The sequence below is a fragment of the Eriocheir sinensis genome, chromosome 28, assembly GCF_024679095.1.
Source record: "Eriocheir sinensis breed Jianghai 21 chromosome 28, ASM2467909v1, whole genome shotgun sequence".
NCBI lineage: Eukaryota > Metazoa > Arthropoda > Malacostraca > Decapoda > Varunidae > Eriocheir > Eriocheir sinensis.
The window spans coordinates 12,061,667-12,086,731 of record NC_066536.1 but is presented as its reverse complement, the minus strand read 5'-3'; the positions used below and the strand labels follow the sequence as shown (position 1 = coordinate 12,086,731).

Genomic DNA, 25,065 nt, shown 5'->3' with positions numbered 1-25,065 from the left:
GTCTTTTTCCTTCCTCTTTTTCTTTTTTCTTAATTTCTCATGTTTATTGTTTACTTCCTCCTCCTCCTCCTCCTCTTCTTCTCCCTTCCCCCTCATCTTCTTCACTTCCTCTTCCCCATTTTTTCGCCTTTTCCATATGATTTTTTCTCCTTTTTTGTGGTTACCTTCCTTCTGCCTTTTTCCTTCCTTCTGTTTTCTTCCTTCCTTCTTTCCTTCTTCTTCACCTCCTCTTCCCCTTTTTTTTCGCCTTTTTCATTTGATTTTTCCTCTTTTTTTGTGGTTATCTTCTTTCTGACATTTTCCTTCCTTGTGCTTTCTTCCTTCCTCCCTTCCTTCCTTTCTTTCTTCCTTCCTTCCTCCCTTCCTTCCTTTCTTTCTTCCTTCCTTCCTCCCTTCCTTCCTTTCTTTCTTCCTTCCTTCCTTCCTTCCTTCCTTCCTTTCTTCCTTCCTTCTTTCTTTCCTTCCTTCCTCTCTCCTACTCTCCTAATATATCATTAATCATCTATTTTTCTCCTTTTTCTTTTTTTCTCTTCTTTGACCTATGCCTTTCTCTCTCAAGCCCTCTCTCCTCTCCTTTCTTTCTCTCTCTCTCTCGCTTTACAATTTTCCTTCGTCTTTTTTCATGCTGTTTTTTTCCCTTCTTTTTCCCTTCCCTTTCCTTTCCCTCTCTTTCCTTTATCACATTTTCCGTCCTCCGTCTCCTATTCTCTATTATTTTTTACTGCATTTCTTTTTTTTTCTTCTTTTTCTCCTCATCCTTCCAATCATCACCATCACCGTTATCAACATCATCTATTCTCTATTTCCTTCTTTCCCTTTCTTCTTTTCTCTTTCATTTCCATATATGTATACACAGTGACCCTTTCCCTCCCTTCCTTCTATTATCTTCCTCCCCCTCCTCCTCCTCCTCCTCCTCCTCCGCCTCTTCCTCTTGTTCCGTCCTTGTTCCTCACCTCCTCTTTCCCTCCCTACTCCTCTCCTTTATCTTCCTTCATCTCCTCCGCCCTTGCTTGCATCATCACCTTGAACTCTTCCTCCTTTGTCTCGTCTTCCCTTGTTTCCTGTGATTTATAAACCTCCGTCCATTAAAATTTATTATCCTCCATCCTGCTCCTCCTTCTCATCCTCTTCTTCCCCCTCCTCCCCTACCTTTATTTTCCACCTCTTCCTTCGTCCTCCTCTTCCTTTTTATTTTCCCTCCTCTAGTTCTCCTCCTCCTCTTCCTTTATATTACTCCTCCTCTTCGTCTTCTCCCTCTTTATTTTCCCTCCTCCTCCTCCTCCTCCTCCTCCTCCTCCTCCTCCTCCTCCTCCTCCTCCTCCTCCTCCTGTCTGGTTCATTATTTTTCATTTGTATTTTCTTTCTTTTACTCTCGTTTTCGTTCTATGTTTCATTCTTTAAGTTTGTTTTTGTTTTGTTTTGTTTGTTTTTTTCGTATTCTCATTTTCTTATCTTTCCCTATTTCTCATTTTCATTTTTTTACTTTCTTTCTCCTCCTCCCCTTCCTCCTCCTCCTCCTCCTCCTCATCATCATCATCATCATCATTCCGTCATATGATGTGGCTCGGCGCGTCTGTCGCATCGTGGGGGAGTGTGGCACATTATGGCGCGGCGCATAGTATGGTGTGACGTAATGTTGTGGTGTGTGTGTGTGTGTCAGGGTTGATGGCGGGAAGGATATGGCGTGGCAGGACTCGCCTTGACGTGTGGGAAGCTGTGTAGTGAAGAGCTGTCTGATGGGGTGTGAAGCGGTGTGATGCTGCTTGACAAGGTGTGGCGTGGTGTGGCGCGGCGTCGGTTTGTTGTTTTGAGATGAATCACAGTAACGTTTTTATGGATCCAAGTTGGTTTGAGATGAATCACAAACGTTTTTATGGATCCAAGTTGGTTTGAGATGAATCACAAACGTTTTTATGGATCCAAGTTGGTTTGAGATGAATCACAGTAACGTTTTTATGGATCCAAGTTGGTTTGAGATGAATCACAAACGTTTTTATGGATCCAAGTTGGTTTGAGATGAATCACAGTAACGTTTTTATGGATCTAAGTTGGTTTGAGATGAATCACAGTAACGTTTTTTATGGATCCAAGTTGGTTTGAGATGAATCACAGTAACGTTTTTATGGATCTAAGTTGGTTTGAGATGAATCACAGTAACGTTTTTTATGGATCCAAGTTGGTTTGAGATGAATCACAAACGTTTTCATGGATCCAAGTTGGTTTGAGATGAATCACTAACGTTTTCATGGATCCAAGTTGGTTTGAGATGAATCACTAACGTTTTCATGGATCCAAGTTGGTTTGAGATGAATCACAGTAACGTTTTTATGGATCCGAATTCAGCCTTCACGAAGAAACGAGTATAATATAGATGGTTGGATAGATAAATAGATAGATGTAGATTATTTGCTTGCAGTAGGTGAGGTCAAGTATATCACATCAAATTAGTATACCCCAATAGCTTTTATCAGTTTATCATTGTGTGTTATTCAAATTCTCCCTTCACGGAGAAACGAGTATATTTAGATGGATAGATAGATAGATAGATAGCGGTAGATTATTTACTTGCAGTAGGTGAAGTCAAGTATATCACATCAAATTAGTGTACTCCAATAGCTGTTATCCGTTTACCATTGTGTGTTATGCACCTACGATCTGATCACGCGTTGCCTGCAGTACCCTCCCTGAAAGAGCTTGAATGTGGCGTGGTGCGGTTTTTTCTTTTCCTTTTCTTTTACGATAAAAAAAAATACGTTCAAGGACAGTAAACAAAGAAAAACAAAACAAAAAACATGCTAATCGCCGCTCCTGCAACAGCAAACAGAAGGAATTGCCAGAAGAGAGAGAGAGAGAGAGAGAGAGAGAGAGAGAGAGAGAGAATCGTGTGCGGTGTGTCCTGCAGCTTCTTTACAAATTACACCATTCTCATTACACCAGTTCTCTCCTTTGCTATGCTCTCACAGGTATAGCCAGGTTGTGTTCTGCTGCTGTTCTTAAGGGGCTTTGCTTCTTGTATGCTACACGTCCCATGTCAATATACTTAGACATTACACAGGATAGCTTTTTGTTGTTGTTGTTGTCGTTGTTGTAGTTGGCTGTGGTGGTGTTGAAGGGGGAGGAGGGGATGGTGATGGAGAGGAAGTGGAGGAGGTGTGGAGAGGGGATATAGAGGTGATGAGAGGAGGTAGAGGAGGAGGTGTGGAAGATAGTGGTGATAAAGGGGAGGTGGAGGAGGTGTGGAAGAGGGGAGGAGATAGTGGTGAGGAAGAGGTGTGGAGATAGTGGTGAGGAAGAGGTGTGGAAGAGGGAAGATTGGGATGATGAAGGAGAGGTGGAGGAGATGTGATAGAGGAGATAGTGGTGATGAAGGAGGGGTGGAGGAGGAGGTGCGGGGGCGTGGAAATGGTGATGAAGAGGAAGTGGAGGAGGTGTGGAGATAGGGGTAAGAAAGAAGAGGTGGAGGAGGAGGTATGGAAGAGGGGAGAGAGGGGTGAGGAAAAGGAGGTGGAGGAGGAGGTGTGGAAGGGGCGTGGAGATAGTGGCAATGAAGAGGAGGTGGAGGAGGATTATGATTCGCGCAAAATTCAGCGGAGTTTTTCTTTCTGGTTTTCAAGGACAGTCACGAATTGCGAACCTTACCGGGAATTCTTTGAGGACTTCGATGTGGTTGAGTCCCGCCTCGCCACCACCACCATGCCACTCGATGTCTTCCTCCTCCTCCTCCTCCTCCTCTCGGTCACAGCACTCCACCGACCCTCGCTAAAATCTGTCAAAGAGGTCGTTTTTGATTCACGCCCAAACAGACACCAACCTCATCACGTCTGTACCATGCAACCACAGATGAATAGACAGATAGATATGTAGATAGAACGATAGATAGACAGATACAGACAGACAGACAAACAGACATAGATGAATAGATAGATAGTTCATTGACCATACACATAATAATAATTCAATAAACAGATTAAAATTAAGAATGTTTTTTTTTTTCTATTCTCAAGAGGTAAAAGTGTTAGTCGCTATGGTTTTCCTTTAAAGATAAAAAACTAGAACAGTATGATTCAGCGGCGTAAACACACACACACACACACACACACACACACACACACACACACACACACACGCACACTTTTTTATATTTTTTTCGGCCTTTTTTTGTTATTTTTTATGTAGGCTTTTTGTTTGTTTGTTTGTTTGTTTTTGCCCTTGAGTTGTCTCCCTTGCTTTAAAAGGTAAAAAAATAAAAAATAAAAACCGCCTTGCCTCCACCATCACCACCACAACCACCATCACCACCACTACCACCACCACCACCACCATCAAATCATCATAGCCTATTCAGCACATTACACGGATTCCATAATAAGTATCCGACCCATAAATATTGCAACAAAACAAAACATCAAGAATTCACAGTTTCAAGAACAAAAGGCTTTAACTGAACGTCGCTATAATAAGGTGAGGGTACGTACGATAATTTGGGGGGTCTGATAAAAAGTGCAAATGTTCAGAGTGTACGATAATTATAATCTGGTGACGCTGTCCTATCGTATACTTGGTACATTGATTGATTTTCTGGACCCATAAGTATATAGAAAAAGATCGATAGTTGACGTTTTTTACGCGAATTTTGATTGGATAGCGTTAGTAGTGTGGGTATGGTGTAAATAAATATATCTTCCCTCCTCCTCCTCCTCCTCCTTATAGTAGATTTAGGGGTCTGGGAGTGATGGATGCGATGCTGCGAGAGCGAGAATCTGGTAACATTGGCCTGGATAAGGTGATCAACAGAAGCCGCGCACCGTGAACCAAAAAAGGAAAAAAAAGATGACTTGTATCCTGTGGCCTTCCTCCTCCTCCGCCTCCTCCTACCTCCTCCTCTCCCCTTTTTTTTCTTCTTCAAACGAGGATCTTTATCATTTGGTCCTGTGTGAGAGTTGTTAGCTGTGTCATGTATGGTATTATAATATCCTCTGCACATACATACTAAACTGCCGTATCACATTTTAATACAGCAACAAAGGGGGCAGATTCCTTTATTCAATGTTAACTATTTATATCTCCTCCACCTTGGCCTTGATTGTTATGTGAGGCGTATCAGAACACACACACACACACACACACACACACACACACACACACACACTAAAAAAAAATCATAAAAATGTGGTTTCTCCATTGCTTGCGGGAATGAGAGAGAGAGAGAGAGAGAGAGAGAGAGAGAGAGAGAGAGAGAGAGAGAGAGAGAGAGAGAGAGAGAGAGAGAGAGAGAGAGAGAGAGAGAGAGAGAGAGAGAGAGAATATTATCCCGGCTATTTATTTTTACGTGACATTCCAAAATCTCCAAGAGTTCAAAAAGACTATAAACTCAAAGCTGTAAGTCATTTATTTTTTTCTTCTCGTCCTTCTTCCCTTCTTTTAACCTCCTTCTTCCCTTCTTCTTTTTCCCCTTCTTTCTTCTTCATCTTCTTCACACTACTAGCAGCGGAAGTTTTTACTAGTAGGAGGAAGCAGATCAAGGATTATATATGAAAAAAAAAATACTCCTCGGAAGGGAACCGGAGATGCCAAATTAGACAGTAAATGTGTGTGTGTGTGTGTGTGTGTGTGTGTGTGTGTGTGTGTGTGTGTGTGTGTGTGTGTGTGTGTGTGTGTTACCTGGGCGGCGGAAGGACAGGTGTGGCGCGCAGCCTTGTTAAGCGGAAGACAGGTGTTGGTGCCTTGATTGGGAAGTAATTAGCTCCTCTTCGGTATGTGTCGCATGAAAGCTATTAAATGATAAGTGGGTGGTGATTACATGATGATGGTGGCGGTGAAGGTGGTGATGGTGGTGACTCAGACGGTGGCGGTGACGGTGTGGGGCTGTGGAGGGAGGACTGCATAAGGGGACGAACAGTTATGATCTCCGAAGTAACACACTCTCAAGAAAGCCACGAAGATGATGGGACTTTTAGGTGGAGTTTTCTGCAGCTTGATGGGACTTTTAGGTGGAGTTTTCTGCAGCTTGATGGGACTTTAAGGTGGAGTTTTCTGCAGCTTGATGGGACTTTAAGGTGGAGTTTTCTGCAGCTTGATGGGACTTTAAGGTGGAGTTTTCTGCAGCTTGATGGGACTTTAAGGTGGAGTTTTCTGCAGCTTGATGGGACTTTAAGGTGGAGTTTTCTGCAGCTTGATGGGACTTTAAGGTGGAGTTTTCTGCAGCTTGATGGGACTTTAAGGTGGAGTTTTCTGCAGCTTGATGGGACTAAGGTGGAGTTTTCTGCAGCTTGATGGGACTAAGGTGGAGTTTTCTGCAGCTTGATGGGACTTTTCGGTGGAGTTTTCTGCAGCTTATCAATTTTCTTTTTTGTGGCTGAACGAATATTGCAGACGAAAATGGAGCTCCCCTTTTCCGAGTCCAGCAAACATGTCGACGCTGGGAAGTCAGGTAACATCCCTTGAGCTTTTATGCTTTTAATGTTAGTTGATGGCTTTTAGTTTTTGTGCATTGTGTTTTGTCACTTATTCAGACCAACATTACCTTTATTTCTTTATCAAACTGTTCGGGGCTACAAGGGAGTATATCCACCTATTATCTGAACGTAATCTGAGCGTTGACTATTCCCATTGAGACGACAAGAGCGTATCGGTAAAAAAATGTGCAAGGTTTTGTTGTGATGGTCGAGTTGTCCGTTACTTATGACCACAAAGTTCAATATTTCAACCCTGTGGTCGAGTAAATGGACGCGATGAACGGCAGAGGTGGAGTTCCGGGAGGGGAAGGGTGTGTGTGTGTGGGGGTGGGGGGGGAGTTGACGATGTGGCGGCGGCGATGCTACAAAGGCGCTGCGTGTGGGCCTGGCCGCAACAAAGGGCACCACAGACCCACTGGCAGCGTTATGTGGTCGTAGGTGATGCCACAGAGGAGGCGGGGGACTGGTCGTACAACAAAGGGCACCTCCGACCCGCTGATCCGTGACCCCGAGTGCCACGACCCCACAGCCGCGGCACCATCGTTGTCCACACTTTTGCCCTGGTCGTTGATTGTTGCCCACCCCTTAACTAAATTTACTCAGTGGCCCATGTCAGCCCACCGAACAACTATGTCTTGAAGGAGGGTTGAGCCTAAGACTGGTACGCTATTATCACACGCTTCGGGTTCTTGTTACAACTATTTTTAAGGCCAGAGAGGAGCTAAGTCGGGATGTCATGCGTGTTTTTTCCCATTCACATCGCGGAAGTCTTGCCAAACTATACCGCCAGGCTCAGGAAACCACCCACGTAAACACCGACAACTCCTTCGAGAGGCTTTGAAATTGATGGTCTAAGCCTTCGAAGGGTTTGATAATATGGACCTCAGAACTGTGACTGCAGAGTGAGGACAAGTTTAGTGTTGCAACCCCGCTGTTATGGCCGTCCCGTGATCCAGGTCAGGACTCGCCGCCACGCCCTGCTGTGTGGTCACGGGATAATCATGTCGTCCGCCGCTTACGACCCGAAAAAATACGGACTAAAATAAGTTGTATGAACACGCGGTGGAAGAACCAATGTTGCGGCGGTTGCTTGTACTTCAGCCACACTCTGAACTGCACTCATTTTCACCACCCATAGGTCCCCGTTGGGCTGCATTGGTGGTCGCGAGCAGCTAACAGTTTCCACACGGTCCAATGACTGATGCTGATGTAACTGCTGTGGTTTCCGGGCTGCCCTGCCTCCCCTACCCCCGCCTTGCGCCGCGCCCCGTGTGGCCACCTCTTTGCAGTTATGAAGGAGCGTTGACCTTCACTCGGACTACGGCGGCAATCCTCAAAAATGTCTCGGGTGTTCGAAAAAATCAAGAATCCGTTCGAAGACAGCCCTCACAAACGTCTGTCCGGTAGTATTTCGACTCTTTTCACTTCGCAACACAGACCAGACGCTGCTAAACCACATCTTTGAAACGGTTAAGTTACGTAAAGAGAATAAATGGGTAGTCAGAAACGTTTGGAGAAGAAGGAATTAGAAAAGCAAAAGTAAGGACAATAAGACCAATGAAAACTAGTTGAACCAAAGGGAGTTGAGGGGAGCGAAGGTTACCATGAGTTACGTAAAGAGAATAAATGGTTAGCTAGGAACGTTTGGAGAAGGAATAGGAAATAGAAAAGCAAAAGTAAGGACAATAAGACCAATTAAAACTAGTTGAACCGAAGGGGGTTGAGAGGGGCGAAGGTTACCATGAGTTACGTAAAGAGAATAAATGGTTAGCTAGGAACGTTTGGAGAAGGAATAGGAAATAGAAAAGCAAAAGTAAGGACAATAGGACCAATTAAAACTAGTTGAACCGAAGGCTGAAGTTTATAAGGGGGTTGAGGGGGCGAAGGTTACCATGATAAAAGGCAAACCTCTCGCATTGGACTCCTACCTAGTCCTGCCCCGTCTTCGAAGCTCCGCGCGGTTTCAAGTCATTGGGTCATATTCTGTTAGGCATTTCGTCGCCCAAGCACACATTATTTGACAAGGCTTTCGTAGTTTTCAGCATTTCCAAGGGTAGTGTTATGTCCTTGGTGGTAGTATGATCATTCTTCTGTACCATGAACCTCAGAAAACGCTCATGAGAATCCGATTGATCTCCTTTTCAGCCTTCGGAGATAGGTAATGTGAGAGGTGGAAGCGTCTCAGAATACGGTTTTCAGCATTTCCAAGGGTAGTTTTATGTCCCTGGTGGTAGTATGATCATTCTTCTGTACCATGAACCTCAGAAAACTCTCATGAGAATCCGATTGATCTCCTTTTCAGCCTTTGGAGATAGGTGATGTGAGAGGTGGAAGCGTCTCAGAATACGGTTTTCAGCATTTCCAAGGGTAGTTTTATGTCCCTGGTGGTAGTATGATCATTCTTCTGTACCATGAACCTCAGAAAACTCTCAAGAGAATCCGATTGATCTCCTTTTCAGCCTTTGGAGATAGGTGATGTGAGAGGTGGAAGCGTCTCAATACGGGCCATGGTTGTAGTGGGTAGGACGTCTCTCAGTGATGCCTGGCTGATCTTTGCCCTGTGTTGTCTTGTACAGGTCAGCCGAGGAGTGGTGGTGGGGTGGACAGTGAAGACATTATTTTTCCCTCCATCCATGTCTGCTGTTTATTTTTTTCTATCGTCCATTACTTAAGATTCCACAATATTTTTTTACGCTAAATAGGTTTGTTTCTAATTTTCTACGTATTTATAGTGTCTGATCATGCTTATATTTGTTTACTTTATTATTTATTTGGGCTGTAGTCCAGTGGAAGGGCAAAGATGTCTGCACAACTGGAGAGAGAGAGAGAGAGAGAGAGAGAGAGAGAGAGAGAGAGAGAGAGAGAGAGAGAGAGAGAGAGAGAGAGAGAGAGAGAGAGAGAGAGAGAGAGAGAGAGAGAGAGAGAGAGAGAGAGAATGTGTGTGTGTGTGTATGTTTTAGTTTACCCAGCTTCTCTGCTTTCAATACAAGAATGAGACAGGGCTGTGTACTTATCCCATCGCTTTCCAACACATATGAACTAGCTATTAGGCAGAGTTACAAACTAGTCATTGTGGAGCCTCTGATGGCAATACCCTTACTGATTGATTGATTGATTTCTGCATAACCGATCAATACTAACGCTGACAGTATTGGTATGTTGGCATTTCGTGAGTCATTCCTCCCCATGATATTGTACATGTATCTGTATTTGATGTTCCAGGGTGAAGGAGACCAAAAGATCATGGCGAGAGGAAGTCAACTGATCCTGCTGCAAGCTGTTCAGAATAAGCTTGCTCAGGTCCTCTCAGGAGTGAAGTCGCCATGTGAGAGGCAGTGCATCCTTCAGGCATATGCTTCGTTGTCAATGATGAATAAAACACAATGTAAGTGAAACTGATAACATTTCAGCATCTTTTGGCTACTCTTTACCTTTTACTTATGTGGGAGCGTCAAATAGCTTTTTTTTTTTTTTTTTTTTTTTGTGTGTGTGTGTGTGTGTGTGTACCCTTTTTGTTGCCCTTGAGTCATATCCTTTGATGTAAAAAAAAAAAAGAAAGAAAAAGACAGCAGTACAGGGTGACAACCTACGGCAACACAGATTCTTCCATTATTTATGTTGGATATTTTATCTTGCTACAACCTTTTCATCAAAACCAAACAACCACACCTGTCATTGGCTGGCTTTCTCATGCCTCTGCCAGACATTCTCAGGGTCATGTCTTAGGTTTTACTCTGCACTTAGTTGGATACCCTTTTACATGTCTTTCAATCCTCTTCATGCATTAAATTAGGTTGGGGCTAACGGTATATTATCCGAGTAAACTATCTCAAATAGGATAAAGGTTTTGATATATTAAAAACTCACATTATTACCAGATTTAATAAAAGCAGTGAAATATTGTAAACAGAGAAGATGCTCATTACTAAGTTGTAGCACAAAACTCACAGTAAGCATCACACAAACCACCTCTTTAATACTTCATGTTCTGGCACCTAAAAAAAAATCAAGAACAGATCCATGTTTTTAATCTTTAAAAAAGTAAAAAATATGAAGGTGAATGCACTTGAAACCTAATTCAAACCCTCTTGAACAAAAGAAAACTGTTTTGCTGTTAGAAAAGTGTCTTTGAAGCTAGTTATCAAACTCTCAACCACTCACACACAACTTTCATCTCAAGACTGAAAGGATTTACTGGTTTAAATTTTTCATTAACAATTATGTACAGCTATGTCAATAAATAATTCAGGGATTTTTTTAGGAATACAGCTAAAGCACACAATAGATATATCAGTGATTACCAATATACAGAAGTACACGGTTCATATCTATGACAATAATAAAGAAACAAGCGCATTTAATGCATGAGAGGGAACTTATAATCTGAATGAATGAAATTAATACACCCATAATTTATCATTACAAATGTTCTTCACTCAAACCACTCTTCGCACTTCAAAGAACTGCTTGAGATAATACACTTGTCCGATCGTCATGGCCACCAGCACTAAGGCTTCAAACACCGACCACATCACCACGCGTGAGTTGGTGTTGTCGTTGATGGAGCGGTGGATGCGTTCCCTCACTTCCATGTAGTCCTGCTCGTGCTTCACCCCAGAAAGGGCTGCTGATAACTCCTTGATCATTTCTTCCATCTTGCTGCCTCCTGTCTCGCCTGAGGGTGTATAAATTGGCTTCATAAATTTAGGTTCAGTTAAGATGGTACATGACAGCAGTACTTTATTAGACAAGTTGCAAAATGGTCTGATGACCTCTCCTAACATTTACATTTAAGTATATATAAAATAACACTTAACTAAACTTTAACAGCCTGCATCACAAAACAAAAGAATTTTCAGAAATAGATATAATCAAATGTAATATTTGCTTGGCCATTCTCAGGCAATGCTTGTGATTTGGCTCTATGTCCCTCCACTCATGTTCTTAGTTCATATTACTGCATGAAGATCATTTTGTAAGGGCTCAAATTCCTCAAAAAGGCTGTGTAGATCAACCCCACACATGAGATGCATACCCCAAGCAAGGGCAGAGAAGGCCCTTGTACACAGTTAGCATCTGTGAGGGCAAAAGAATTTGTGAAGACAATACAAAATGCCTATTGTGAAACTGGATTGACGAGATTGTTTTAACGTTGGTTCCTGTGGGTCCTTTCCTCACCACCACCCTTCCACACTGTCCCAACACCTATCTCTTCCTCTCATATGTTACCTATAGATAACATATGAGAGGAAGGGTTGGAACTGTGTGCCAGAGCAGAGGGGAGGAAAGGACCCATGGGAGCCAACACAAAAGAGATCTTGTCAATCTGGTTTCACTATAGCTTTGAGGAAGCAGATTTAGCAAGGGATGAGATTTTGAGTTAAGGATTGGCCAAGAATGTTAAGTATATAAAAAGGGGTTAGTCATGCATTGTCATAAAATAGGGGAAAGATGTCTGCAAGGTTGTGTAGTGTTGTCAGGTGGAGAAATTGAGGCACTAAAGGATACAAAGTTCCTTCTGCAGCATTCAGAAATTATAACAAGATTAAACAGTAAGCATTCAGTGGTTTCCAGCCTTGAATTGCATGATTCCTGTGGTGACTGTCATTTGTTGAAAATGTGGAGTAATACAGAGTAGTCATTGGCATAAGAGTGCATGGAACAGTTTGCTTTGGAAACATGATCATTAATGAACAACAATGGGAGCTAGACCTGAATTCTGCAGAGCACCATTGTTTATAGGCTAAGTTTAGCAATTAATAATAACATGCCTCCCAGGATTTAAACAGCAGCAGCAGCAGCCAGGTCCCTCCCCCTTCCCTCTCTCACTCACCTTCTTCAGCATTTGCGTGGTGTTCACTCTTGGCGTCATCGCCAACCTCCATTGTGAACATGACAAGCTTGGGCGTCATGGTGGACATTTTGTTGGAGAAGCAGTAGGTGTAAACACCATCCATGCTGGCTGGGAAGGTGTAGCGCCCATTGGACTCTCGCTCACCCTCATGGATTGTCTTGCCCTCAGGACTGTATATCTTGATGTCAATGTCCAGGAACCCTCCCTCGGCCACCTCGAATGCCAAACCTGCAGGAATTACTAAATGAGATCCTGGACATCTGAAGGGGAAAAAAAGATTTAAAAGTACTGGTAAATTTCTTGGAGACCACCGCCTTCGTCACGCGTTATTTTCAGTATATTAGCCAAGGTGGTGGCTCGCTCTGGTGGCGGCCAGGTCCATCCTCCTCATGGTCTTGTGAGAGCCTATTTTTCCCTCCTAACTGTGCATTGAGGACAAAATGGTTATATTTCTGGGGAGTTTGAATATTTCAATTTGTAATTCTATTACAAAAATCACTGGTTTTAAAGAGAGGGACAGGAGGAAGAATTCAGGGAACTAGTGGTTTCCAACATTAATAAACAGCAGATTAATTAAAAACAAAAAATTTAAAAAAAGTATGAATCCTACTGTAGACATTTATCCATAATACTTTTACTAAGTGAACAACAGAAAATGTTTCTTTGAAAAAGTCATAACTTGAGGGATAGAAACCTCAACCTTTATTTTTTATCGATTTATTTATTATTATTATTATTTTTTTAGTAAAACTGTCTGGTATGGTGGCAGCAGCATTCTAGCTAATTTCACTATATCCGAGGTGCTTACAGTAAAACATCGGATTATTGTACACTCGCAGCTTTACCTCCGAAATCAATCTTTTCACTAGACAGGAAACCCATGAGACCAGTCAGTACTTTCATTAACCTGAAACTTAACTTGAAACTTTGGCATGAACGATACTACGGCATGCACGCGTTGCTTTGTACGGCCCGACGAGCCTCTCACTGCCTCCTAACTCATTAAGTCTCATTTGTAGACGGACACGGTTGGGCTTTCCCCGTCCGCCAGCTGCCCCCCGCCAGGCCCTCGCTCCTCACGCCGCCCCTTACCTAGTTTCGTGCCCGCCGTGACCTTCTCGAAGAAGCACTCCTCGGCGTGCGCGTCTATGGTGATGAAGTAGCCGTGCGCCGGGACCAGCAGGCAGAGGAGGGCGAGCACCAGGCCGGCCGTCATCTTGTTGTTGTTGTGGAGGACACGTCGACCAGACTCCCGTCATAGAGGGACCACCGATAACCTAAGGCTTGGACGCCATGTTTGGACCGTTTTGCGCCGCGCTTTTCAAACACTCGCATCCGCTCTCAAATATGTTTCTGTTTCGCAGCCATACATATTAGAGTGATACTTAGCGATTGTAATCCAAAAGAATAATGTGTCAACCATTAGAGTGGGTTTTGGGAGATTCTGTAGTTTTTCCAAGACGTATGGCACACCAGAAGTTACCTTCTCTTCATCCAAAATTTTGTAACACGTCCAGTGTATGAGACTGTGGCCTTGATTACACTGTGAAATATCCATTGTGGGTCTATTATAACAACTAAAGTCCTATGGGAGACATCACACCCAATAATAATGGCCATAAGGGCGACAGCATCCCTCATCAGCAACAATGCCAGGACCTCTGATGAACCTGAAGTGAACGATTGTTTCAGTCCTTGTAGCTTTACCTCTCTCACAATGATTTCCGTAGACAGTACAAAGGGAGGGCGGTTATGATAGCAAGACACACACACTGCATATCTGGCACACACCTGACCAACGAGATGGTTTCCTCCCAAGACTGGCTTTCTTAGCACAACTCTGTCTTCTCAATGGCTTTGCAGGGAATGTATAGACTTTGTAATCCCTCTCCGGCTTGTTGCTACAGCCGAGGGATAGGCAACAAGGCATTACTACATTAAAAAGCAGCCATGTCCACTTCCAAAATAGGATAAATTATATTCTTAACACCTCAGTTCAAAGTTGGCGCGGTGCTCGACGGGCCAAATATGGCGCCGTATTTTTCGTTTTCTGACCCACGAAATATATATAAAACATCATTACTTTACGGTTTTATCACTTAACTTTCATTATATATTGTTATTAGTGTGGGTGCGACAGTTTTGGGGGCCTGAAACTGATAACGTTCAGCTCGCTAACAAAACTCCAATGACCAATAATTTTGACGATAGAACGTATGCTTGGGTATCGTTATTATTGTTACTTCCTCCTGCCAAAATTATTGTTACTTCCTCCTCCTGCCAAGATTATTGTTAACGGTAATCTTGGCAGGAGGGAAGTAACATGTAATTTTGGCCGGAGGGAAATTACAATAGTTTAGACATAAGGAAAGTAACAGCAATTTGGCAGGAGGGAAGTAACAATATTTTTGGTTAGTAACAATTATAATCTTGGCCAAAGGAAAGTTACAATAGTTTAGACATAAGGAAAGTAACAGAAGTCTTGGCAGGAGGGAAGAAACAATATATTTGGCTGAAGGGAAGTAACAATTATAATCTTGGCAGGAGGGAAGTTACAATAGTTTAGACAGAAGGAAAGTAACAGTAGTCTTGGCAGGAGGGAAGTAACAATATTTTTGGGCCCGTTTCCCTCGGCATCATGATGGCGGCCCCGGCGGTGTCCAGTCACTCTGCGATGAAGGCCTCGCACCTCGCCGCCCTCACCCCGGACTGGATGGGCAACGAGGTCCTCACGGGCGTAAGTATGATGCCTGGACACTCGAGACTCACCTGGCTGTCCTTATATTCCCCGGATATTCTTATTAACGCCGTCTGGCGGTGGTCATCCATCCGGCCAGTCATCCTCCTATCCTCATTCTTAGGTAGCGATTTAATTCACACGAAGGAAGGGTTATTTAAGGCTAAGGGCGAGACACATAAAGGTGAGGCACACGTTACTTACAATGAAAAGGTATAGATGTTTATGCCTGTCAGGTAGTAACACGGACCACAGGTAAATATATAGAATTACACCCAGCTCATTCCAGTCGTCACATTATTTAACCCGGTAGCAGCAACGGGCCAAATTTGTGGCTTTACCGTGTAGCAGCGACGGGCCAAATTTGTGCCATGATTTTAACCCCCAAAAATAGATGATACATAATTTGATCGGGTAGGCGGTGGCTGAACTGGTAGCGTGCCCACATTCACCGCGTGATGGACGACGTGGGTTCGAATCCCCACTCTACCACCTCGGATTTTTCAGCCACCGCCGAATGGCTTAAAACCACCCACATGCTGTCCTGAAGACCACCCATCAACCCGGACTCTGGAGGAAGCCGTCCAAGCGAATCAAGAACAAGTTCCAGGGGGCAGCATGAGCCAATGCAAGATGGCGCTACTATAAACACTCGCCTGCGCCTGAACGGGCTGGGCCGACCATCAGGCCCCGCCGGGAAGATGCCTACCGGCGCAATAGGCAGCAACGTAAAAAAAAATGCTTTGATATATATTATGAAATGGTTTGTGTGAGGGGTGATTTTTTCTCATTTTTCTCGCTTAGAGGGAACGGTAAAGATTCGTATTAGGTCCGTGCCAGTATCTCATGATCTACTTTATGAAACATCACTATCTCTTCATATATCTTTTCTACAAATCTTCAACAGTCATGGAAATGCTTTGAAAATCCAATTCAAGGACTTTTTTTTACTCTTGAAAATAGGGGATAATGTTCACGAAAGCGCGTCACCTCCCCTAGCGACGCTGCAGCCGCCGCAGCCGTAAAATAGCTCGCAGAGGGCTTAGGGTCAGGGAGCATATTTAAACTACTCCAACCGAACTTTACGACCTACTAACGGGGGGGCTGCGCCCCCCTCAACCCCACCTTCTAACCAGGGGGAGGCGTAGCCCCCCCTGGACCCCCTCCTCATGTATATGTGACTTATTTCAGCGAGGAGGTATTTCTCGCAATACCGGCTGCAGAGTCGCCGAGGCCAGCAGAGGAGGCGACGCGCTTTCGTAAACATTATCCCCTATTTTCAAGAGTAAAAAAAAAGTCCTTGAATTGGATTTTCAAAGCGTTTCCATGACTGTTGAAGGTTTCTAGAAAAGATATATGAAGAGATACTGATGTTTCATAAGGTAGGTAATGAGATACTGGCACGGACCTAAAACGAATCTTAACCGAGGGAACATTAAGGAACATGATCCCTGCTGCTACCAGGTTAAGGGTGAGGCACATTAAGGCTCAGCACATGTTACTTATAATGAAAAGTTATCTATAAATATGCCTGTCAGGTAGGAACACAGACCACTGGTAAATATATAGAATCACACCCAGGTCATTCCAGTCGCTGTCACGTTATTTGAGGGCTGCGGAGGAGAAAGAGAGTAAGGGATTAACATTTTAATAAGTTTGTGCTGGGAATTGCAGGGTACACATCCCAGGAAAACAAGATATTATATAGTTGCAAGAGGAAAGTGACCCTGGCTACACTAATTACAAGGTCACTTTTTCCCTTTGCTACTTGTTTTTTTGTTCTTTTTGTGTTGTACAGCCTGCCTCTCTTTGTGCTAACTGGAAAAAATGGCTCCCTCCTTTACGTCCCTTCTTTGGACACCTCATTTCTGATCATGGGGATTGTGGAGATTAGTGTAGCCTCCGGTATTGATAGTTTACTCACCTGGTTGGCTACCCCATGCACGGTAAACGGTAATCAGGCTCAATAGACACGGCAGTGGAGTTGATTTAGTTCTGGGGAAGCTAACAGTTTCTGCAACGCTTTCAGTTAATTAAAATACAACACAAGAAATGGTTATAAAGAGATAGTTAATGTGACAGGATGTCATAAAATTTTCAAGCTTCTCAGTATAAAACCAGATAAATATAAAGATTCATTTAGGTCCAAATTTTTCAGTAAGAGGTAATTTTCTACAATTTTCAAAATAGAAATCAAAGCAGCACAAAACATAACTCCTTGTACACTTGTTATTCTGAGTAATTATCCCTAAAACACCCAACCCACTCTCATGGTGACACAGTTTTGGGGGATCAATAAGAAGCTTGCAGAATCTGTTTTACCAGAGATCAGTGAGAAGGTAAGAAGTTGATAGATACTTAAGGTCTCTCATGTTATAGATTGTTTCCAAAGCTTTAAAAAGGCAGGAAAGTAAAGCTATAGGTCAATAATTTCAAATAATAGTTGTCACTCTTCTTAGGCACAGGCTGTATGTAAGAACACTTCAGCAGGGCAGAAAGATGGATGCTGAAAGCCATAAACAAAAGAATTTAACCAGGCAGGGGGTCAGCACAGAAGCAGTTTTTAAGTACACTTGCTGTAATTGATGACAGCCCATACCATGCATTACTGCTTACACTAATTTTTTAACTTTCAGACGTCCATCATGGCGGTGGAGTTTGATGGGGGCGTGGTGGTGGGGGCTGACTCCCGCACCTCAATGGGTGTCTACGTCTCAAACCGTGTCACAGATAAGCTGACCCGTGTGACAGACCAAATCTATTGCTGCCGCTCTGGCTCAGCAGCAGACACCCAAGCCATTGCTGACATTGTGTCATCCCATATGGAGCTGCTAGAGTGAGTTATCCTGTTAATACTTTTTATTTTATGAAAGGATATTAAGTGCAATCAGTGTGTGATCAATGACAAAGCCTTTGAAGTACATCTTCATGTAAGTTCTGTAGAGCATACTGTCATCACATTTTTCATAAAATTAGTATACACAAATTTGCGACAGTATGAGTCATCCATGATCTGACATTACCACCATTTACACAAATGAACCTTATTTTAATTCTTACATGAACTTGCAGGGTTAAGCTTGGGGAGCCACCACTGGTTCAGATTGCAGCAAACACATTTAAAGAAATCTGCTATAACTACAGAGACCAGTTGATGGCAGGCATTATAGTTGCTGGCTGGGACAAGACCAAGGGGGGGCAGGTGAGTTTCATTGCTTGTCAACACAAAGTACTTATTGTGGTGGTAAGTTGCCTTATGGTTGGCTGTGCGTACCATTTTCTTAAATATTCTATTCTTTCCACAACACTAGTGATCTCATTTTCCATGTGCCTATTCATTAGGCAGAAAGTACATCGAGAAACAATTTTTACTTTCTTTCAAAGAATTTAATTACCCTACATCATACTCTATACAAGCCCCTTTTGAATTTTTAGGCTGGTCAATCAATAGTTACCGAGGGAAGGTAAACGGCAATAATCTTGCCATCCATGAACAATACAAATTTTTCATATTGTACTAAATCAGTGACTTGATTTTAGGTTTACACTATTCCTCTTGGAGGGATGATAGTTCGTCAACCAGTGGCCATTGGAGGATCTGGCAGCACCTACGTTTGGGGACACATTGATGCTGCCTACAAGTCCAACATGACCAAAGAGGAAACTGTGGACTTTGTTAAGAATAGTAAGTGACATTAAGTTTTGAAAGGTTGCAAATGGAAAATGATGGTCAAAGTTTGTTTTCCTGGCTTACCCATGCATTGTATAATAACATTTGTTAGCCGTGATGAACCCTACAGCATGGCATTAGGGTTTATATATATATATATATATATATATATATATATATATATATATATATATATATATATATATATATATATATATATATATATATATATATATATATATATATACAGGTAACTCGATTTATGCGAGTTTGGTTTACGCGTTTTTTAAATAACACGGGGTCCAAAATCCAAATAAATGTTTAATTTACACGTTTTTTCCACTTATACATGATATTTTATGGAGTGGCCACCATATGTCTCACGCAACTGGACTCACACGGCGCTGCGGCCACACAGGTGAGCTCAGTTCTTCCCACGCGCCACTTGAACAACAATACAGTACCCACGCTGCCACGCTACTCAACAATAGGGGTGGGCAGGTACCGGTACCAATACTAGCCAGTCACTCATGGTGTCCCTCATTTCTTCCTCACATGAGTAAGGCTGAGACTGAGTGCATGAGTGGATATCTCGGTGATATGGATATTCTCTCTCTCTCTCTCTCTCTCTCTCTCTCCACTGAATGAAGTGAATATTTATTTTTCGACAGAAACCTACCTCTTGTTTGATTTACATTGTTTTTGATTTACACAACCTCTTCAAGGACGCAATACTCGCATAAATCAAGAGTTACCTGTACACATCATGGCCTGTGGCGCCGGTAGGCCTTCATAGTAGGGCCTGATGGTCGCCCCCAGCCCGTTGTGGCACAGGCAAGTGTTTATAATGGCGCCATCTTTACTTTTCAGCATTTTCCATTTTAGACCCCTAATTGCATAATATAAATTGTTGGGGGTGTGTTGGAGGGTCATGCGACACCAATCTAGCACAGTTTTTGTGCTATTAACACTTGTTGTAGTCAGTTTTCAGGCACCAGTTAGACATTGGCAAGATCCTGCTCTGGATTTCACTTTTAATTGAAGAGTAACTGTCTTTGGTTGAATGGGGCTTGATAGAAATCCAACTTGTTTTACAGTAATCTTTTATTAACTAAATATAAGGTAATGGTGAAAAGCAATCATACAGATATTGATCCATACCTTCAATAAAGAAGCAATTAATGCAAATAAATGTGGTTAGTGATTATGCTGAAACTAATAAATAAAATATGCCTTCTATTAATTAACTGCCATAAAAATATAGTGATAGATAAATGTACAGATTATACATCATTTGTACCAGCGAAATTAGTAGCAATAAGCAGCTAGTTTTGCAATGATGAATAACAAACCAGTATAGCCAAAGAAGTAAAGTAACTTGGTCCCACGAGAGCTTCAGCCAGCTGACAAAGTGCTAATACAGTAGTAATTACCAGCCCATCTAAATTCCTAATAAAGAATACCAAGGAATAACTAGAGAAGATGAGCTGAGGCCTGGCAACAAAGCATCATGGCCTTCTGCAAACAATCCAGCAAGAACAAGACTCATGCTGATGTTTGTTGGGTGCACTCATCTTTCTTATGTCCTTGTGGCTTTTATTCATGTGCCATTTTAAGAATATTCAAGTCAACTGGAAGATTGAGATGAGTGTTTAGCCATGTTCTTCATCACCTCCAGGGATCCCATAACCACAGGATGTAGAGATGTGGATTTCATGCCCAGCAATTAAGACTGACTCTATTGGGGTCTTGTTTTACTACATTGTAGGGTTTGATGGTGCTCTTTTGTGCCTCATGCCAGTAGTTGTTGCTTGTCTTCCACTTCCATGGATGGATCAGCACACTTCATTCCTAGAAGAGTAGAATAATGTTGAGATGACAACGCCCTTAATTTCCCCCTAGCAGCTCGATTGGGTACAGAAATGATTGAATTGAAGTATAAAACGAGTAATCATATTTTCATTCCATACCGTACCATGTGCCCTGTTGGTCTGCTAGCAAAGTTAGCCTCACAGATTAGTGTAACTTAGCCCACCACTGCTAATGTGTATGTGGTGTTCTGCTAGGAGTGGTGCATCTCATGTCGAACTGTACAAATTATTCAGCATGAACCTTATATTTTTAGCAGGGTTTAGCCTCTTCATTACAGTGACATCTGTACGTCATACTAAAAGTAAAAGGTCAAGTGAAGTTGGTGGCACATACGCTATAACTGCACATGGCCTAAGTGCTCATCTCCACCACATTGACCCTTGAGGCTGTGGTGGTAAGAAACCATTCCCCCAGGATAGGGCCAGTGTGACTCCGGTTACCACAATTTACCTTCTCCAAGTTTCCCCAGGTACCCATTTATTGACCAGCCCAAAGGGGAATATGAACAGCTGAGTGAGGTGCACGCTGACTGCCTGGGCTGGGATTCAGACCCGGGCCCATGGATTTGTAGCTAGGGACACTGACCACTGCACCATGGAGGAGCTATATATACTATAATTAGTCTACCTTAAGAAAACAGGCTTCTTGCTATTTTCCATGATTTGTCATCTTCAGAAAATTGTTGTGAATAACATCTGTCAATGCTAAAAGCCAGTTATATGCCTTCATGGTGCCATGGTGAGCGTGACTAGCTATAAATCCGCAGGCCCAGGTTCAAATCTCGACCCAGGTAGTCAGCATGCAGCTCACCCAGTCATCCTCCCTTGCAGGCTGCTCAATAAATGGGTGCCTGGGGAAGGTAAGATGTGGTAACCCAGATATGCTGACCCAGTGACCATGGAAAAATGGGGTTTTACCCACCACAGGCTCAAAGGGCCAATGTGACAGAAATCAGCACTGCAGCCACTCACAGCTGTAGCACATGCACCCTACTTTACCTCTTAGATATAGAGTGGGCAGAAAATGGGAAGGCAAGTCTCTCTCTCCGAATAGATAGATGGATACATGGATTGCCATAAGCAGAGAAACATTCCACAAAATCAATAAAAAAATTGCAAAATAGCAAGTCTTCCTTACTTAGAGGTTATTTAAGTTTCACATATGTCTGATTGAACTTAACACAAACTCAGGTTTATGGAAATGCATGGCTTTTGGAACTTGCAGAAAGTGAAACTTCATATTCCCCAAAAAGTAATGGTTACAGGTGCGTGATTGTTCTGTTAGCACACTGACTGAAAAGGATGTCTTCTTTTCTTTATGTGCTCTTGGAATGCAACCACACTTCCTACCATTATACCATAATGTAAATATTAAATTAAATTTCCATAAAATCTAATATATACACAACTTTTACATGAAACTGGGTTATATTAAATGCAATCAAACTAATGTGAAGCTTAGATAAGCAAGGAAGCATGCTTGTTTTGCAATTCTTTAATTAATTATGGAATTTTTAAAGTCACTCTCATATCAGTGAGATAAGCCCTAAAAAATTTAGTTTATGCCAAAAACTTTCCAACAGCTGGTAGCTGGTAGCTGTTTATGCGTCTTTAATTCATCTCGCTATGAACATTGTCAAATATGTTGGTAGCTATTAGCTGTTTATGCTTCTTTAATTCATCCTGCTCTGAACAATGTTAAATATGTTGGTAGCTATTAGCTGTTTGTGTCTAATTCATCCCACTATAACAATGTTAAATATGTTGGTATCTATTAGCTGTTTATGCATCTTTAATTCATCCCGCTATGAACAATGTTAAATATGTTTATCCTTATGAGGTCCCGAGTGTCAAGAAACTGTTGGATAGCTACTGAAAAATAATCTCCAAAGCTCCAAACATGTACAGTCAGCATTAAATCAAGGAACTCCCATGAGTTGATTGAATAGATTTTGAGCAAAATCTATTGACATTGTGTTGTGTTGGTTAGGTGAGTACCAATGGTTAAGGTCTACCCATTGGTGCCCACCTGCAACACAACACCTTGTCTTTAGATTTTGCTCAAAATCTATTCCAAAGACCCATGGGTATTTGATAATTTTATGCCATCAAACTGTATTTGGTATACCATTACTTTCTCTGTTTGTTATACTTGAACATTGAGATATGCCTGGCTGCTTCACAATTACTTTTTACAGCATTGACCCTGGCCCTGACAAGAGACGGCAGCAGTGGTGGCGTTGTGCGAGTTGCAATCATCACCAAGGATGGAGCAGAGCGGAGAGTCTTCCTCCACAATGAACTGCCACAATTTTATCAGGGCTAAATATAAGACCCATTAGTTGTTAAACTTTGGTTTGGTTATTATTACTATTATTATCCCACTTTAGGATCAACTGATACCTTTTTCTTTTAATGACAGAGAAAGGGAGTGAGTAAAAAAAATCACTGTACTCTCCAAAATCTGGTAAAATTAAAGCCTGCAGCATAATGCATAAGACAGTAGCTAACATAGAAGGTATTTTGGTATTTATCTTTGCTAACAGTCCACCAGCTGCCTTTTTTCTTTTATACACCACATGTTTTGTACACTAATATTATCTAAACAGTTCACAAGCTACTGATACAGTGTAACAGAGAAAGATTAATAAATAAAGTCCCTTTCTGTGAAGAATATTTTATAATCTAACATCTAAAGTTTTCATATTAAAAATACACCTGTTATGGAAAGCTTTTGGCAGGAGTTTACAAGGGTTAGATCATTTATATATTCTGAGACTCACCTAGAAGCAAGACCACTCATTACAATCCCCAAACAACCAGGGATTTTATAACCACCAGCTAGGAGGAAACTTTGATTCAAATTTAATGTATTCCATTTCAAGTGATAATACAAAAAAGGAACAGAAATAACCTTTACGTACCCAATGGATTGAAATAACAAGGTACATAGTTGTTTTTGCATCCTTCCATAAGAGCAGCTGCAAACAAATACTGGTGCTGTGGCAAGATGTACCGACGGCTCTCCACCAGCGGACCAGCGTTACTTCCCACATTCACTGTACCAAAGCTGCAGAGATGATGCCCAAGTTAATTGACACAACAAAATTCTACTTTACTAGAACACTGATGCAGGACTCCCTGCCTGATACAGAGTAAAGTGTAGAGTCTGGAGTTGTGACCCTGACCTGGTTTGGCTAGGAGGTCCAATCATGCTGTGGGCTCCCTTGATGCATCTGCATTGGGAGAAACTGCTGCCTATGACAGTTGCAGTTGTACCTCCACCCCACTTGTGCCAACTTTAAGAGGCATTACATTACTTTGATAACGAAAATATAAAAATACATTACCTTACTGTAAATACTCGGTCGTAGTTCACAACAAGACCTGGCTGCAGGAGATACTTGATTCCTGCCAGCAGGAGTTTGTTGTTTAGTTCTTGACTCAAACAGTCAGGTGAAATATCTGAAAAATAATTATTGTTGTTGATATAGGCATGGACATTAGATCCTCATTTGCCACAGATCAGCAAGATGCTGAAGTTGAAAAGAAATGATCACTCAATGCTCACTGGGTATGATCACAGTTATCACTTAATTCATTAGTCCTGCATAATGGCCCAATGTCGCTTACTGGGTATGATCACATTTATCACTTATTCATTAGTCCTGCATAATGGCCCAATGTCAATGTAAAGTCTGTCAGTCTGTGGACAAGAATATAAAAAAATACCTGGCTTGGCATCAGTGGCAATCAAGGGATGGAGGAAGTTCTCAATCTGAGGAGACAACACCAACACAATCTTCACAGAAGACTTTGAAATAATCTCTTGAAGCCACCATGAGGGGTCAGCTAGCTTCTCCAGGTTTGTATCATCAAAGATATCAAATACCTGAAAAAAACTCGCTATAATTCACTGAAGAGTGAAAGTTTGAAAAGGATACATATCTATTGTTTTCTTCAGAAATTTCATCCTACATACATAATGTGGCCAGTGTAATAAACATCTTTGACATACCTCACAAAGAAGAACGTCCTTCAGCCACATTTTTAGCTGTGAGACCTGGGAAAGGTGAGCCACAATGTCCTGGGCATAAAGGATGAGGACAGATGGGCTGGTTCTCCTCACCTCTCCTGCTGCTGTTGGAGTTGTGTACTTGACTGAAAAATAACATGCAAGTTTTGATCCCTTTCATATGAGTAAACCTCGTTTCACAGGTGAGGAAACATGACTGAGGAAGGGGATTAGATTTCAGAAATACCCTTGTCATCTACCCTTTAATTTTTAAAATAATATTCCTCTGTCCCTGAGATGTGGGGATAAAGAATACATGAATATCATGAGAAACCAGCAGAAGGGATATAGTTCCCATGATCCCCTCAACTTTTTTACCTTGGACACTCGTCACAATGGTCAGATAGCCTATTTGACTCCCTGAGTTGCCTTCCCAGATGATAGGGTTACTGATAATGATGAT

General features: G+C 42.2%; 3 protein-coding genes and 1 long non-coding RNA gene across 8 annotated transcripts in view; 2 read left to right on the top strand and 2 right to left on the bottom strand.

The window, feature by feature from the left end:
* LOC127004538 (uncharacterized) overlaps positions 1–10,715 on the top strand; it is a 56,634-nt gene extending 45,919 nt beyond the window's left edge. The window contains exon 2 of the long non-coding RNA XR_007757876.1: positions 9,678–10,715. This is a non-coding gene — a long non-coding RNA (uncharacterized LOC127004538). The remainder of the gene's footprint in view (positions 1–9,677) is intronic.
* Positions 10,323–13,569, bottom strand: LOC127004536 (transmembrane emp24 domain-containing protein 2-like). Its single transcript, XM_050872368.1, has 3 exons — positions 13,402–13,569; positions 12,289–12,537; positions 10,323–11,130 (listed from the first exon to the last, which is right to left on the bottom strand). The coding sequence occupies exons 1-3, from the start codon at positions 13,523–13,525 to the stop codon at positions 10,892–10,894; spliced, it is 612 nt and encodes a 203-aa protein (XP_050728325.1). The 5' UTR covers positions 13,526–13,569; the 3' UTR covers positions 10,323–10,891.
* Positions 13,570–14,878: 1,309 nt separating this feature from the next.
* Positions 14,879–23,252, top strand: LOC127004531 (proteasome subunit beta type-6-like). The gene is made up of 5 exons (XM_050872361.1): positions 14,879–15,046; positions 17,683–17,882; positions 18,119–18,248; positions 18,587–18,731; positions 22,786–23,252. The coding sequence occupies exons 1-5, from the start codon at positions 14,948–14,950 to the stop codon at positions 22,911–22,913; spliced, it is 702 nt and encodes a 233-aa protein (XP_050728318.1). The 5' UTR covers positions 14,879–14,947; the 3' UTR covers positions 22,914–23,252.
* The window catches only part of LOC127004526 (uncharacterized), a 13,388-nt gene continuing 7,294 nt past the window's right edge, over positions 18,972–25,065 (bottom strand). For all 5 annotated transcript variants that reach the window (XM_050872348.1, XM_050872351.1, XM_050872349.1 and 2 more), the window contains 5 exons: positions 24,606–24,748; positions 24,320–24,479; positions 23,938–24,052; positions 23,512–23,657; positions 18,972–20,567 (listed from right to left, as the gene is read on the bottom strand). In XM_050872348.1, coding sequence (XP_050728305.1) covers positions 20,509–20,567; positions 23,512–23,657; positions 23,938–24,052; positions 24,320–24,479; positions 24,606–24,748 — 623 coding nt within the window. In that variant the 3' untranslated portion in view covers positions 18,972–20,508. The remainder of the gene's footprint in view (positions 20,568–23,511; positions 23,658–23,937; positions 24,053–24,319; positions 24,480–24,605; positions 24,749–25,065) is intronic.

Bases quoted from the DNA above. Each gene is read 5' to 3' on its own strand.
- LOC127004536 (XM_050872368.1), bottom strand. From the start codon at position 13,525: ATGACGGCCGGCCTGGTGCTCGCCCTCCTCTGCCTGCTGGTCCCGGCG. The intron at 12,538-13,401 runs GTAAGGGGCGGC...TAATTCCTGCAG, and splicing joins CACGGCGGGCACGAAACTAG to GTTTGGCATTCGAGGTGGCC. The intron at 11,131-12,288 runs GTGAGTGAGAGA...ATACACCCTCAG, and splicing joins CCACGCAAATGCTGAAGAAG to GCGAGACAGGAGGCAGCAAG.
- LOC127004531 (XM_050872361.1), top strand. From the start codon at position 14,948: ATGATGGCGGCCCCGGCGGTGTCCAGTCACTCTGCGATGAAGGCCTCG. The intron at 15,047-17,682 runs GTAAGTATGATG...TTTAACTTTCAG, and splicing joins GCAACGAGGTCCTCACGGGC to ACGTCCATCATGGCGGTGGA. The intron at 17,883-18,118 runs GTGAGTTATCCT...ATGAACTTGCAG, and splicing joins TCCCATATGGAGCTGCTAGA to GGTTAAGCTTGGGGAGCCAC.